Source organism: Heterodontus francisci, chromosome 5 (genome assembly GCF_036365525.1).
Source record: "Heterodontus francisci isolate sHetFra1 chromosome 5, sHetFra1.hap1, whole genome shotgun sequence".
In the NCBI taxonomy this organism is placed as follows: Eukaryota; Metazoa; Chordata; class Chondrichthyes; order Heterodontiformes; family Heterodontidae; genus Heterodontus; species Heterodontus francisci.
In genome coordinates, this window is record NC_090375.1 from 13,238,581 (window position 1) to 13,253,655 (window position 15,075).

Sequence of the window (15,075 nt, forward strand, 5' to 3'; positions counted from 1 at the left end):
TTAGGAGTATTGACAGGCAGAGAGATCTGGGCGTACAGGTCCACAGGTCACTGAAAGTGGCAATGCAGGTGGGTAAGGTAGTCAAGGCTGCATACGGCATGCTTGCCTTCATCGGTCGGGGCATAGAGTATAATAATAGGCAAGTCATGCTGCAGCTGCACAGAACCTTAGTTAGGCCACACTTAGAATATTGCGTGCAATTCTGGTCGCCACACTACCAGAAGGACGTGGAGGCTTTGGAGAGGGTACAGAGGAGGTTTACCAGGAAGTTACCTGGTCTGGAGGGCATTAGCTATGAGGAGAGGTTGGATAAATTCGGATTGTTTTCACTGGAACGACGGAGGTGGAGGGGCGACATGATAGAGGTTTACAAAGTTATGAGCGGCATGGAAAGAGTGGCTAGTCAGCAGCTTTTTCCCCTGGGTGGAAGAGTCAGTTACTAGGGAACATAGGTTTAAGGTGAGAGGGGCAAAGTTTAGAGGGGAGGTGCGAGGCAAGTTCTTTACACAGAGGGTGGTGAGTGACTGGAACTTGCTGCCAGGGGAGGTGGTGGAAGCAGGTACCATAGAAACACTTAAGAGGCATCTTGACAAATACATGAATAGGATGGGAATAGAGGCATACGGACCCCGGAAGTGCAGAAGGTTTTAGTTTAGGCAGGTATCAAGATCTGCGCAGGCTTGGAGGGCCGAATGGCCTGTTCCTGTGCTGTTCTTTGATCATGGCTGATCATCCAACTCAGTAACTTTTCCCGCTTTCTACCCATAACCTTTGATCCCTTTAAAGCCAAGAGCTATATCCAACTCCTTCTTGAAAACATACAATATTTTGGCTTCAACTGCTTTCTGGGGTAGCGAATTCCACAGGCTCACCACTCTCTGGGTGAAGAAATGTCTCCTCATCTCAGTCCTGAAAGTTTTACCCCGTATCCTTAGACTATGACCCCTGGTTCTGGACTCCCCCACCATCGGGAACATCCTTCCTGCATCTACCCTGTCAAGTCCTGTTAGAATTTTATAGGTTTCTATGAGATTCCGCCCCCCCTCACTCTTCTGAACTCCAGCGAATATAATCCTAACCAACTCAATCTTTCCTCATGCATCAGTCCCGCCATCCCAGGAATCAGTCTGGTAAACCTTCGCTGCACTCCCTCTATAGCAAGAACATCCTTCCTCAGATAAGGAGACCAAACCTGCACACAATATTCCAGGTGTGGCCTCAACAAGGCCCTGTATAATTGCAGAAAGACATCCCTGCTTCTGTACTCAAATCCTCTCACTATGAAGGCCAACATACCATTTGCCTTTTTTTACTGCCTGTTGCACCTGCATGCTTACCTTCAGCAACTGGTGTACAAGAACACTCAGGTCTCGCTGCATATTCCCCTCTCTCAGTTTATAGCCGTTCAGATAATAATCTGCCTTCCTATTTTTGCTACCAAAGTGGATAACCTCACATTTATCCACATTATACTGCATCTGCCATGCATTAGCCCACTCACTCAACTTGTCCAAATCACTCTGAAGCCTCTCTGACTCCATCTCACAACTCACCCTCTCATCCAGTTTTGTGTCATCTGCAAATCTGGAGATATTACATTTAGTTCCCTCATCTAAATCATTAATATATATATTGTGAATAGCTGGGGTCCTGGCACCGGTCCCTGCGGTTCCCCACTACTAGTCACTGCCTGCCATTCGGAAAAAGACCCATTTATCCCTTCTCTTTGTTTCCTGTCGACCAACCAATTTTCTATCCATCGCAATACACTACCATGCGCTTTAATTTTACACGCTAATCTCTTATGTGGGACTTTGTCAAAATCCTTCTGAAAGTCCAAATAAACCACATCCACTGGCAACCCCTCATCAACTCTACTAGTTACATTCTCAAAGAATTCTAGAAGATTTGTCAAGCATGATTTCCCTTTCGTAAATCCATGCTGACTCTGCCCGATTCTACCACTGTTCTCCAAGTACTCTGCTATAAAATCTTTGATAATGGACTCTAGAATTTTCCCCACTACCGACGTCAGGCTGGCTGGTCTTTCATTCCCTGCTTTCTCTCTGCCTCCCTTTTTAAATAGTGGGGTTACATTAGCTACCCTCCAATCTGCAGGAACTGTTCCAGAGTCTACAATCTTGGATGACCACTAACGCCTCTACTATTTCTAGGGCCACTTCCTCAAGTACTCTGGGATGCATACCATGTGGCCCTGGGGATTTATCAGCCTTCAATCCCATCAATTTCCCCAACATCATTTCTCTAATACTGATTTCCTACAGTTCCTCCCTCTCACTAAACCCTGTGTTCCCCAACATTTCTGGTACGATATTTGTCTCCTCCTTTGTGAAGACAGGAGCAAAGTATGCATTTAGTTGGTCAGCCATTTCTTTGTTCCCCATAATAAAGTCCCCTGTATCTGACTGTAAGGGACCTACATTTGTCTTCACCAATCTTTTTCTCTTCACATACCTACAGAAACTTTTACAGTCAGTTTTTATGTTCCCTGCAAGCTTACTCTCGTACTCTATTTTCCCCTTCTTAATCAATCCCTTGGTCCTCCTTTGCTGAATTCTAAACTGCTCCCAATCCTCACGTCTGTTGTTTTTTCTGGCAGATTTATATGTCTCTTCCTTGGATCCAATGTGATCTCTAATTTCCCTTGTAAGCCATGGTTTGGCTACCTTCCCAGTCTTACTTTTGTGCCAGACAGGAACAAACAATTGTTGCAGTTCATCCCTGCACTCTTTAAATGTTTGCCATTGCCTATCCACTGTCATCCCTTTAAGGAACGTTTCCCAATCCGTCATGGCCAACTCGCGCCTCATACCTTCGTAGATTCCTTTACTAAGATTCAGGACCCTTGTCTCAGAATCAACTATGTCACTACGGGAAAAAGAGAAGGGGGAGGGGAGAAAAGAGGAAGAAGGGGGAGGGGAAGAGGAAGCTGAAACTTTCGTTTTGAAAGGCCCGCTGGAAAAATCAAATCGTGATGCCTCGATGCTTACCGTTGCCGTTGTGAATTCTGGTGGGTTGTCATTGACATCAGTTACTTTGATGACAGCGGTCGCAGTGTTAGACAGGCCATATGTGGGGCTTCCCTCCATATCAGTGGCTTGAATTATTAACGTGTACTGCGGAACTTTCTGTAAGGAGGGGGTGGGGGGAAAAAAAAGGAGAAAATTAAGAAACATGTGTAACCGTTAACACCCAATCACATGCAGGGTTCCCATCAGCTCCAGTAGAGCAAATCTCATCTGTTTCCCAATTATACAGACTTCCCAATACGGCTATGAAAATCCAGACCATTCCTAAAGATTGCAGAATGTTGCAAGGCACAGGAAGAGGCCATTCGGCCCAACCAGTCCTCATCAGCTGCTTATCCAAATGGAGATCACCATCTTGAACTATCAGCTGACAAAAACTGCAGACTGGGAAGGAGTGGAGAACGAGTGTGTGTCAGAAAGCACCAGGAGAAGAGGAGTTTGAACTACAAAGGCATAGTAATCATTTTCAAATAGGCCTGTATTCATCTAACTCTAGGTTTCATTTTAAAGTCGTGCAATCAAAAAAAAAATGGATTCATGTAATCTCATTAAAATGACAGAAAAGTTAAGGGGCTTTCGGCAATCCCGAAGGAGCTGAAAATGTCAAATGTGACCGCAAATACAACATACTGTGATATAGCAACATCCTAGTCAACGGGCAACCTATACTAGTGTTTCTAGTTTCAGTTAACAGATGCACTGCACATAAACCTGGATAGAAAAATACTCTACAGAGTTGAATACATTAAGTAGAAATTTAAAACCCCTGCTTTTCTAAATGGAATGTTTGACAATTTCAAAAGGGCCAAAAAAACATTTACTTCATTGAACACAGCAGACTATATAACCAGCGTTCGACACCTCTCCCCTGTTCAGCGTCATCTAAAGTTTCATCTTTTGTACGTTCATCAAGAAACATTTCAACACTCCCAAAATGAATCGTGGGCAGGGGTGATATCACTAACACCAAAGACTGAGAGCTTGGCCGAAAGCCCGAAGGGTTCAGTGTTCATACTTAACAGCTGTTTCCTTCTCCAGAACCATTCAGGTGCAGGTTGCTAAGTAACAGACAGATCACTTAACACCATGAATTGTGTGCGCACAAGAAAAAAAGCCAGTCTTTTCTACCCCTGACCCCCACACCACAAGCAAAAGATTTCCCAAGTGCTATTATCAAAGAAAATTCTACCCTGTTGACAGGTTTTGGCCACATGTATAAACTGACCCTCCATTTTGTAATGGAGACGAGCTCCTGGCTTTCCTCCCTCCCCAAGATACCAGTATCACCTTCCCTCTGGTGGATAATTAACAAGGTCAGACCATCTGCATACGTCAAGGAGGAATGTTAACAGCTTCACACATTGGCCCCGTTACTGCTTTATCCACCTTTAGACAACTCGTTTCCCTTAGCATTTTACTGTTTGTTCATCTTTCCCTAGCTAATTAGACTTCTGCCTTTATCATAGGAACAGGAGGAGACCATCCAATCCCTCGAGCCAGTTTTCAATTTAGTCATGGTTGCCTGCATCTTAACTCCACCTATCCGCCTTGGTTCTGTAACCCTCAATGCCCTTGCCTAACAAAAATTTATCAACTTCTGTTTTGAAATTTTCAATTGACCCCCAGGTTGAACAACTTTTTTTTTGGGGTGGGAGGAGAGGGACGGTGAGAAGGAGAGGGACAGTGAGAAGAGTGTTCCAGATTTCCATGATCCTTTTTAAGAAGTACTTCTTGACAGCACCCCTGAATGATCTAGCTCTGGACTTTCTCCAAAGTCCCCCACCCACCCCATTAGAGGAAAGAGTTTCTCTCCATTTACCAGATCTGACTTGGCAAGGCTCTCTAAATTACACTGGTGATCAACAATTAATACTAGAGAGGTTGATACAAGCACAGAACGTGGATTGTTGACTTACATGTCCTGATGTTTGAATGACTGAATATAATTTACATACTGCGATACATATTTGGACACAAAACCCTTGTTGTATTAATTCGCGTATTGTACATAAAATCTAGCTTCCCTCAGCAACCTAATAAGAATTACCTGCATTACCAGCCTCTCCAGTCACAGATTACAATACACCAGGGAACCTGCATTTGTTTGCTCCCTTCATACAGATAAAGAATACACAAGGATTCAGCAGACCTGACCTGGCTTACTACTGGAAGGGATAATGTTTCAAGAATCAATGAATTGATTTCTACTGAAGGCTTAAATATTAATATTTCAATGACTCCCGTAAAATCGAACCCCACCCCCCCCCCCCCCCTCCCCCAGCATTAAGATTTTCTATTTAAATATTTATTGCCCTTTTTCTTGCTGCCCCTGCAGGTTAACTCTGATTCATGTACAAGGAGACCCAAAAAACATTTGATCAAATTTTTAAAAATGCAACAATGAGAAAAGTCCCCACTTTCTCTACAACATTCCTTCATCATGCAGGTACCAACATTTGTAACTATTTAGTAAGCCTTTTGTGCGATGCATTATAAATGCAAACCAAGCCCAGAGTTCATTTCCAAGAGGACAGAAATGAAAAGGAAGAGATGTTAAACTTATATTGAAGCTTGGTTAGTATTAGTAACAGTTCTGGTCACCTTAATTACACAAAAAAGGGATATAGAGACACCAGAGAAGATACAAAATAAAAGATTCACGAGGATGATACCAGAACTGAGAGGTTATACAAATAAAGGAAAATGTGAACAGGCTGGGTCTGTTTTGTCCAAAAAACAAAGGGCTGAGAGGTGACCTAATAGACATCAAGAATTAAGGCCTTTGATAGCTTTATTTCTAACTAATGCTGCAAGGATCAGTGTTGGGGCCTCAGTTATTTAAAATCTAAATTAATGACTTAGATGAGGGGACCAAATGCAACAAATTCTCGCTTGCTGATGATACAAAGTAAGCTGCTAGGAGGATACAGACAGATTAAGTGAGTGGACAAGAACATGGGAAATGGAATACAATGTGGAGAAATGCGAAGTTATCCACTTTGGTAGGAAAAGTAGTAAAGCAGAATTTTTTTTTTTAAACTGAGACACGCTGGGAAATATTGGTATTCAGAGGGACCTGGGTCTCCTTGTACATGAATCAGAGTTAACATGCAGGGACAGCAAGCAATTATGAAAGCAATTCGTAGGTTGGCTATTGTTACAAAGGGACTGGAGTACAAGAGTAAAAAAAAAATGACTGCAATTGTTTCGGGCCTTGATGAGACCACATGTGGAGTACGTCGTAGGGGAGGTGGTAGCATAGTGTTATGTCACTGGACTAGTAACCCAGAGACCCAGGTATTGCTCTGGGGACATGGGTTCGAATCCCACCACAGCAGAAGGTGGAATTTGAATTCAATTAAATCTGGAATTTAAAGCTAGTCTAATGATGGCCATGAAACCATTGTCGATTGTTGTAAAAACCCATCTGGTTCACTCATGTCCTTTAGGGAAGGAAATCTGCTGTCCTTACCTGGTCTGGCCTACATGTGGAATACTGCGTACAGTTCTGGTTGCCACATTATCAAAAGGATGTGGATGCTTTGGAGAGGGTGCAGAGGAGGTTCACCAGGATGTTGCCTGGTATGGAGGGCGCTAGCTATGAAGAGAGGTTGAGTAGATTAGGATTATTTTCATTAGAAAGACGGAGGTTGAGGGGGGACCTGATTGAGGTGTACAAAATCATGAGAGGTATAGACAGGGTGGATAGCAAGAGGCTTTTTCCCCCCAGAGTGGGGGTTTCAATTACTAGAGCACACGAGTTCAAAGTGAAAGGGGAAAAGTTTAGGGGGGATATGCGTGGAAAGTTCTTTACGCAGAGGGTGGTGGGCACCTGGAACGCATTGCCAGCGGAGGTGGTAGATGCGGGCACAATGGAGTCTTTTAAGATGTATCTAGACAGATACATGAATGGGCAGGAAGAAAAGAGATACAGAACCTTAGAAAATAGGCGACATGTTTAGAGAGAGGATCTGGATCGGCGCAGGCTTGGAGGGCCGAAGGGCCTGTTCCTGTGCTGTAATTATCTTTGTTCTTTGACTCCAGATCCACAGCAATGCGATTGACTCTTACATGCACTTGAAATGGCCTAGCAAGCCACTCAGTTCAAGGGCAACTCGGGATGGGCAATAAATGCTGGCCTGGCCTGCGATGCCCACATCCCATGAATGAATTTAAAAAAACTGAACAGTTTTGGTCTCCTTACCCAAGGAAGGATAAACTTGCCTGAACAGGAATGCAATGATTATTCACTAGACTGATTCATGGGGTGAGGGGATTATCCAATGAAGGGGAGATTGAGCAGATTAGGCCTCTACTCCCTATAGTTTAGAAGACGACGACTGATCTCATTGAAACATATAAAATTCTTAGATGGGTTGATAAGGTAGACGTGACGAGGCTGTTTCCCTTGGCTGAGAGCTAGGGGCCACAGTGTCAGAGTAAGGAGTTGGCCATCTAGGATTGAGATGAGGAGAAATTTCTTCACTCAAAAGGGTTGTGAATCTTTCTCTACCCCAGATGGCAGTGGATGCTCAGTCGTCAAGTATATTCAAGTCTGCGATTGATAGATATTGTGGCATTAAGGGAATCAAGGGCTATGGATGGGAAAGTGGAGTTGAGATAGATAAACATGATCTGATGAATGGCAGAACAGGCTCAGATGGTGGAATGGCCTAGTGCTGCTCCTATTTCTTACATTCTTAAAACGTGTGGTGTCCAAAACTGGTCGCAATACTGCAGCTGAGGCCGAACCAGCTTCTATTGAAAACAAGCTTTAAGCATAATCTTTCTGGATGTTTCCTAAGGCAAGCTAGTTAATGAATAAGGTCGAGCTGCTGACCAAAAGTTTCTTAATTAAAGATCGGTCGCCATGCAAAAGCAGACACATTAATCTCTGACAGCTTTTATTTATTCCACGCAGAATATTTTGTAAACCAAGTGATGCTGCATTCTCTCCTGATATATACAATACCTCTCGGTCAAGACCAGCAGCTACAGTGATTATATCTCCAGTCTCATTATTGATTGTAAACATATTCGCAGAAGGACTGCTTGGCGTTTGAGAAAGGATTTTGTATCTTAACATGCCATTGGCTGAATTGGGATCATCGGCGTCAACTGCAGTTACTGTCATTACAAACGTTCCTAGGAATAAAGAGAAATGAAAACTGAATCTCCTATAGAAGCCAAACTGTTTATATAGAACTTAAAACAAGTTTACTTTAAAAACACTTGACTTGATTCATGTGGTAATATATCTTATACACTTATCTAACATATCAATTCTTCAAGATGATCAAGAGCACTTTTCCTAACTTAGTCACCAGGAACACAGTACAATACCTTAGCGGTTATGTTACTGGACTAGTAATCCAGAGGCTTGGGCTAAAAGATCTGGAGTCATGAGTTCAAATCTCACCACAGCAGCTAGGGAATTTAAACTCCGTTAATAAATTTAGAATAAAAGGCTAGTCTCAGTAATAGTGACCATGAAACTACTGGATTGTCACAAAAAGCTGTCTGGTTCACGAATATCCTTTATGGAAGGAAACCTGCAGTCCTTATCCGGTCTGGTCTATATGCGAATCTAGACCCACAACAATGTGGTTGACTCTTAAATGCCCTAGCAAGAAACTCCATTATATTCAAGAAGGTGGCTCACCACCATCTCAAGGGCAATAAATGCTGACCTTGCCAGCGATGCCCACATCCCATGAATGAACCACATAAAAGGGAACAGTCCTGGTGCTCAGGATTACACTAAACTCATTTTAAGAAAAAAAAAAATCATTTCACAATTAAGGTCAAGATGAAAGAGGATAAAACGCCATTATGGCAAGTTGGCTTTGCAAGTCACATAGCGGATATCTCCTTCACAGTTCAGAGGATGGTGCTTGCGAATGAAGCCACCGAAATAAATGACAGCATTTGAGACACATTTCGCGTCTTCCACAACCAAGGATTTAAGCAAATTTTACCTGGCTTTGAGCCTTCGGGGACAGAGCCATTCCAAACCTGATGCAGAAATTCTGGCCGATTATCATTCATATCAATGACATTTATAACTATGTCAATAGGATTCTCCACCTGATTACCATTCAAGTCTACAGCATGGGCTCGCAGCTGCAAGACAATAATCACATCAATACTCCATTTAAAAGAGCAACGGATAACCTCAAGACTAAAAATACTTCCAAACACTGGGCCACAAATATCATTCATTGCTTGAGGTAAAAAAAAAATGCATAGTGTAAACTCCCTTTTTCACATTCTAATGAAGTGGCTTTTCCATTTATTGTTTAATATTTCCCAACATTAAAAGATGTTGCATAAACATTTAGTGAGATTTAAATTTCAAAAAAACTTCCAAACAAATTCTAAAACTTTTCAGAAAGTTTCTGTGAAACCTTATTAGAGTGGATAATACTAGGCCCTTAACAGCCATGGATTTTCCTTTGATAAATTTAAAAGTTGCTTCTGAGAGACACAAAATGATACAGTACAGAAGGATCCCATCGTGCCTGTGCTGGCTCGTTGAGCTTTTCAGTTAGTCCCACTCCCATGCTCTTTCCCTAGTGCCTGGCAAAATCTTTTCCCTTCAATCATTTATCCAATTCTCTTTTGAAAATTACGATTAAATCTGCTTCGCCTGTCCTTTAAAGCAGTATGTTCCCGATCACAACTCAGTGTACGAATTAGGAGCCGAAGTAGGCCATTCGGCCCCTCTAGCCTGCTCTGCCATTCAATAAGATCACAGCTGATCTGATTGCGTTTTGAATTCCACACTCCCATCAATCCCTGATAACCTTTGATTCCCTTGCCTAACAATCTATCTACCTCCGCCTTAAAAATATTCAATGATCCCACCTCCACTACCTTTTGACGGAGAGCGTTCCAAAGTCTCTCAACCCTCAGAAAAAAAATTGTCCATCTGTCCCAAAAGGGCGACCTCTAATTTTAAAACAGTGCCCCCTAGTTCTGGACTCGCCCGCAAGAGGAAGCATCCTCCCACATCCACCTTGTCAAGACTGCTCAGGATCTTATAAACTTCAATCAAGTCTCCCCTCACTCTTCTAAACTCCAGTGAAAACAAGCCCAGTCTGTCCAACCTTTCCTCATAAGACAACCCACTCATTCCAGGTATCAATCTAGTAAACCTCCTCTGAACCGCCTTCAACGCATTTACATCCTTCCTTAAGTAAGGAGAGTGAAACTGCACACAGTATGAAATGTGGTCTCACCAATTGCCCTGTATAACTGAAGCAGAACATTCTTACTTTTATTTTCAATTCCTCTCGTAATAAAAAGGATAGCATTCCATTAGCCTCCAGTGTGCAAAACTATTTCTCATCTCTCCTCTGATTCTTTTGCCAATAGTCTTAAATCTGTGTCCTCTGGTTACCGACCCTCCTGCCAGTGGAAATTGTTTCTCCATATCTACTCATCAAAAGCGCTCACGTTCAAATCTTATTTACAATCAAAAACTTACATGATATGAAGCTATCTGCTCCCGATCTAAAGGCTTCATCACAGCTAGCTCGCCAGAGATTGGACTGATGCTGAAAATCCCAGTAGGTGGTTGATCAGCTCCTGGTCCTGTAACACTGTAGCGTAACGAACGGTTTTTATCACGATCAGATCGGATCTGGAAATCCAGAGAGAAAAGAGATATTTAAGAGACATTAAATTACTAAAAAGGAAGAGACAGCTTGGATTCATATGACATATCCTTATGACATCCCAGAGCACTTTACAGACAGTGAGGTACTTTTGAAGTGCAGTCATTATTGTAACGCAAGAAACGCAACAGTCAATTTGTGCACAGCAAGATCCCACAAACAGCAACGCACAAACGACCACATTTGGTTGAGGGGTAAATATTGGCCAGGGCACCAGGAGAACACCCCTGCTCCTTCCTCCTCGCAATAGTGCTCATGGCATTTTTTATGTCCAAGCAAAAGGGTCCACGGGGTCTTGGTTTAACATTTCATCCAAAAGGCAGCACCTCCAACAGTGCAGCACTCTCTCAGTACTGCATTGGGAGTAATCAGCCTGGATAGTGCGCTCAAGTCTCTAGAATGGGTCTTGAGTCAACAAACTTCTGACTCAAGAGGCAAGAGAGATACCTGCTGAGACACAGATAACACCAATAAAAAATACATTAGTTACTATAGCAACAATACCAACTCTGGGTTGTTATGAGTTATGTGCGTTAATGGGCACAGGTTAATAAATCCCTTCAGCTTGAAGGGATAGTGTGCGCATTTAGAAAAAAATTACACCCATGAATGCAAGGAGGTTTTCATTTAATGATTCATCTTCAACCAATAAGCGTGAAGGTCATCCAGAATCTTGCATTAAATAAAAAACACCCACAATACAACTCAGCAAACATGGCTTCTACAAACCTTGTATCTGTCCGCAATTGGGGCAATGAGCTAAAGAGGACCCTTACCCTGACCAATTCCTGTGGGAAAGGACCACGAGAGTTTTCAGGCACATTGATTGGAGGGATGACCCAGTCCCTCTTCTGCCGTTTCAGCTGACCCTGGTGCTCTGGTTGGAGTTGCGGAAACACAATGTCTGGAATGTTCTGAGGCAGAACAACACGACTTGACTTCCAGCTCTGTAGATGCAAAAAAAAAAAGGAAGGAACAAAAATTAGCACATTTCAATTGGACTGAATACATTTGCTTATCACAGATAATAGGCAACATTATTTGGTCTTCAATTCTTCCAACGTAGAGCTGCTCTTGTACAGAGTGCAACAGCACTGTGGGAGCATCACCACCTGAACTGCAGCGGTTCAAGGCAGTGGCTCACTACCACTTTCTCAACCACAACTAGGAATGGTCAATAAATAGTGGCCTTGCCAGTGACGCTCACACCCCAGGGATGAGTTAAAAAATGTACTGGGAATTCAGGCAAGTTCATAATTTGCAAACCTCCAGTTCCCCTGAATTCCTGACATCCACAGCCAGCAAGTAAAGCTCTTCACCAAGAGTGAGGAGTTACCCCTCTAGATATCAAAAATTATAATGGTGCTTGTGGTTAACTGGATACAATTATGATGAAATGTTACGGATCTGAAATGCTAACTGTTTCTCACTCCACAGATGCTGGCAGACCTGAGTATTTCCAGCATTTCCTGCTTTTATTACTAGAAACTGCAACCAGTTACAAACTCCTGCTGTATTTTAGTGTTTTTTTAATCAACCACACATCCCTTGAAAAAGTACAGATTTTTAAAAATGTAGAGAGAGAGAGAAAAAAAAAAAAGTGAGGGTGTGTTAATGTTTCAGGTCGATGACCTTTTGTCAGAACTGGAAGATGTTAGAGATTTAGCGGACTTTTAAGCAAATATTTTGACCTTTTCCAACTTTGCAGTTCAGATTGGAGATGGAATTCCGCACATGGGAATTATGACCTAGCTGGGTGGGGGGGGGGGGGGGGAGGGAGATGGTTCGCTCTACGCTACAGACTTGGATTTTGAGCTTGTTAACTGTTCACAAATGATTTGGAGGGAAGTGCTTGTAAAAAACAGGCTATTTGATGAATTTTAATTTTTAAAAAAGCAGTGCTAAAATTAAGAGATGGAAATTGTGAATACATGGTGCACGCTTGGAGTAAATAGATGTTTACAGCACAAAAGAGGGCCATACATTCTTCTGTAGGTACCCGCTCTTTACTGAAGCAGCTTGACACTAATCCCACTGTTCCCCTCTCCCCCGACCGCCACTTGATGGACCTGTGCCATCCTCTGCTTCCCTTAAAAGACAGGGATTTCTACCTCAAGTCCACCCAGTGATACAGGATTCCATGTGCCAACAACCCTTGGCAAAAAGAAATTCTCCCAATCGTTCCCTTTCTTCCTTTACTGAATTGATTAAAATAAAGAACTAGAGAAGCATTTGGTTGGAAATGGGATTTAAGTTTGTAGAGACAAGTACAGACCAAGTTCAACGTGTTAATCTGAATGCTGATCTGATAATCCGCTGTCTTGTAATTACACAAGACCCTGCAGCACAGAAACAGGCCACTCGTTGCCTTGAGGTCTATGCTCCACACAAGCCTCTCCCCCATCCTACTTCGGGAATAGCAGGAGGCCAATAAGCTCCTCAAGCCTGACCCGCCGCCATTCAATAAGATCCTGGCTGATCTGTGACCCAACACCATACACCCGCCTTTGCCCCATATCCCTCAATACCTTGCGTTAATAAAATTCTCAGATTCAAAATTAAAACAACTGATCTAGTATCAATAGCCATTTGCAGAAGAGAATTCTAAATGTAGAGAGAGAGAGAAAAAAAAAAAGTGAGGGTGTGTTAATGTTTCAGGTCGATGACCTTTTGTCAGAACTGGAAGATGTTAGAGATTTAGCGGACTTTTAAGCAAATATTTTGACCTTTTCCAACTTTGCAGTTCAGATTGGAGATGGAATTCCGCACATGGGAATTATGACCTAGCTGGGTGGGGGGGGGGGGGGGGAGGGAGATGGTTCGCTCTACGCTACAGACTTGGATTTTGAGCTTGTTAACTGTTCACAAATGATTTGGAGGGAAGTGCTTGTAAAAAACAGGCTATTTGATGAATTTTAATTTTTAAAAAAGCAGTGCTAAAATTAAGAGATGGAAATTGTGAATACATGGTGCACGCTTGGAGTAAATAGATGTTTACAGCACAAAAGAGGGCCATACATTCTTCTGTAGGTACCCGCTCTTTACTGAAGCAGCTTGACACTAATCCCACTGTTCCCCTCTCCCCCGACCGCCACTTGATGGACCTGTGCCATCCTCTGCTTCCCTTAAAAGACAGGGATTTCTACCTCAAGTCCACCCAGTGATACAGGATTCCATGTGCCAACAACCCTTGGCAAAAAGAAATTCTCCCAATCGTTCCCTTTCTTCCTTTACTGAATTGATTAAAATAAAGAACTAGAGAAGCATTTGGTTGGAAATGGGATTTAAGTTTGTAGAGACAAGTACAGACCAAGTTCAACGTGTTAATCTGAATGCTGATCTGATAATCCGCTGTCTTGTAATTACACAAGACCCTGCAGCACAGAAACAGGCCACTCGTTGCCTTGAGGTCTATGCTCCACACAAGCCTCTCCCCCATCCTACTTCGGGAATAGCAGGAGGCCAATAAGCTCCTCAAGCCTGACCCGCCGCCATTCAATAAGATCCTGGCTGATCTGTGACCCAACACCATACACCCGCCTTTGCCCCATATCCCTCAATACCTTGCGTTAATAAAATTCTCAGATTCAAAATTAAAACAACTGATCTAGTATCAATAGCCATTTGCAGAAGAGAATTCTAAACTTCGACCACCCTTTGGGTTGGATTTAGTTCCCAGCGTGACATTGGGTTCCGTTGCAGGGGAGCCAGAGAATCGGAGCGGCAGCAGCCACCACGCAACCAGACGCCGGGATTGCCGGGCCCAGTCTTTCTTCCCGTCCAGGGAAAGCTGGCACAGAGGTGGGCAAGGGGCCAACTCTGCATTTTTGTTGAGCTGTCTGCAGGGCTGGCAGCCTTTTAAAAATGGCGCCATCACCAGATCCCCACATCAGGTAACAGCATCGCCAATGCCGTCCCCACCACGTGATTGGCCGCCGTGAATATGCTAAGTAGCCTCCCACCAAATAATCGCGGCAGGCGCCATTTTCTGCACCCACCTCCAGGACAGAAAAAAAAATCCAGCCCTGTGTGTGTGGAAGTGTTCCCTAATTTCATGCCTGAAAAAGGTCTGGTTCTAATTTTTAGGCTATGTCCCCTAGTTCTAGACTCCCCAACCAGCGGTAATAGTTTGTCTGTCTACCCCATCTGTTCCCCTTAATAGCTTGAAAACTTTGATCAAACCAACCCTTAAACCTTCAACATTCCAAGTCTGACCGGAAACGTTAACTCGGTTTCTGTCTCCACAGACCTGTCAAGTATTTCCAGCACTTTGTTATTATTTCAGATTTCCACTGTCCGCAGTATTTTGCTTTTATCCTAGTTTGTGTACTTTCCCCTTGTAATTT

General features: G+C 43.1%; 1 protein-coding gene across 1 annotated transcript in view; it reads right to left on the reverse strand.

Annotated features, from left to right (window-relative positions):
• Positions 1–15,075, reverse strand: part of LOC137369737 (cadherin-2-like) — a 192,167-nt gene that overhangs the window by 46,051 nt on the left and 131,041 nt on the right. The window contains exons 4-8 of the mRNA XM_068031127.1: positions 11,506–11,676; positions 10,540–10,695; positions 9,029–9,173; positions 8,023–8,195; positions 3,012–3,149 (exon numbers count right to left, since the gene is read on the reverse strand). Of these exons, the coding sequence (XP_067887228.1) occupies positions 3,012–3,149; positions 8,023–8,195; positions 9,029–9,173; positions 10,540–10,695; positions 11,506–11,676 (783 nt within the window). The remainder of the gene's footprint in view (positions 1–3,011; positions 3,150–8,022; positions 8,196–9,028; positions 9,174–10,539; positions 10,696–11,505; positions 11,677–15,075) is intronic.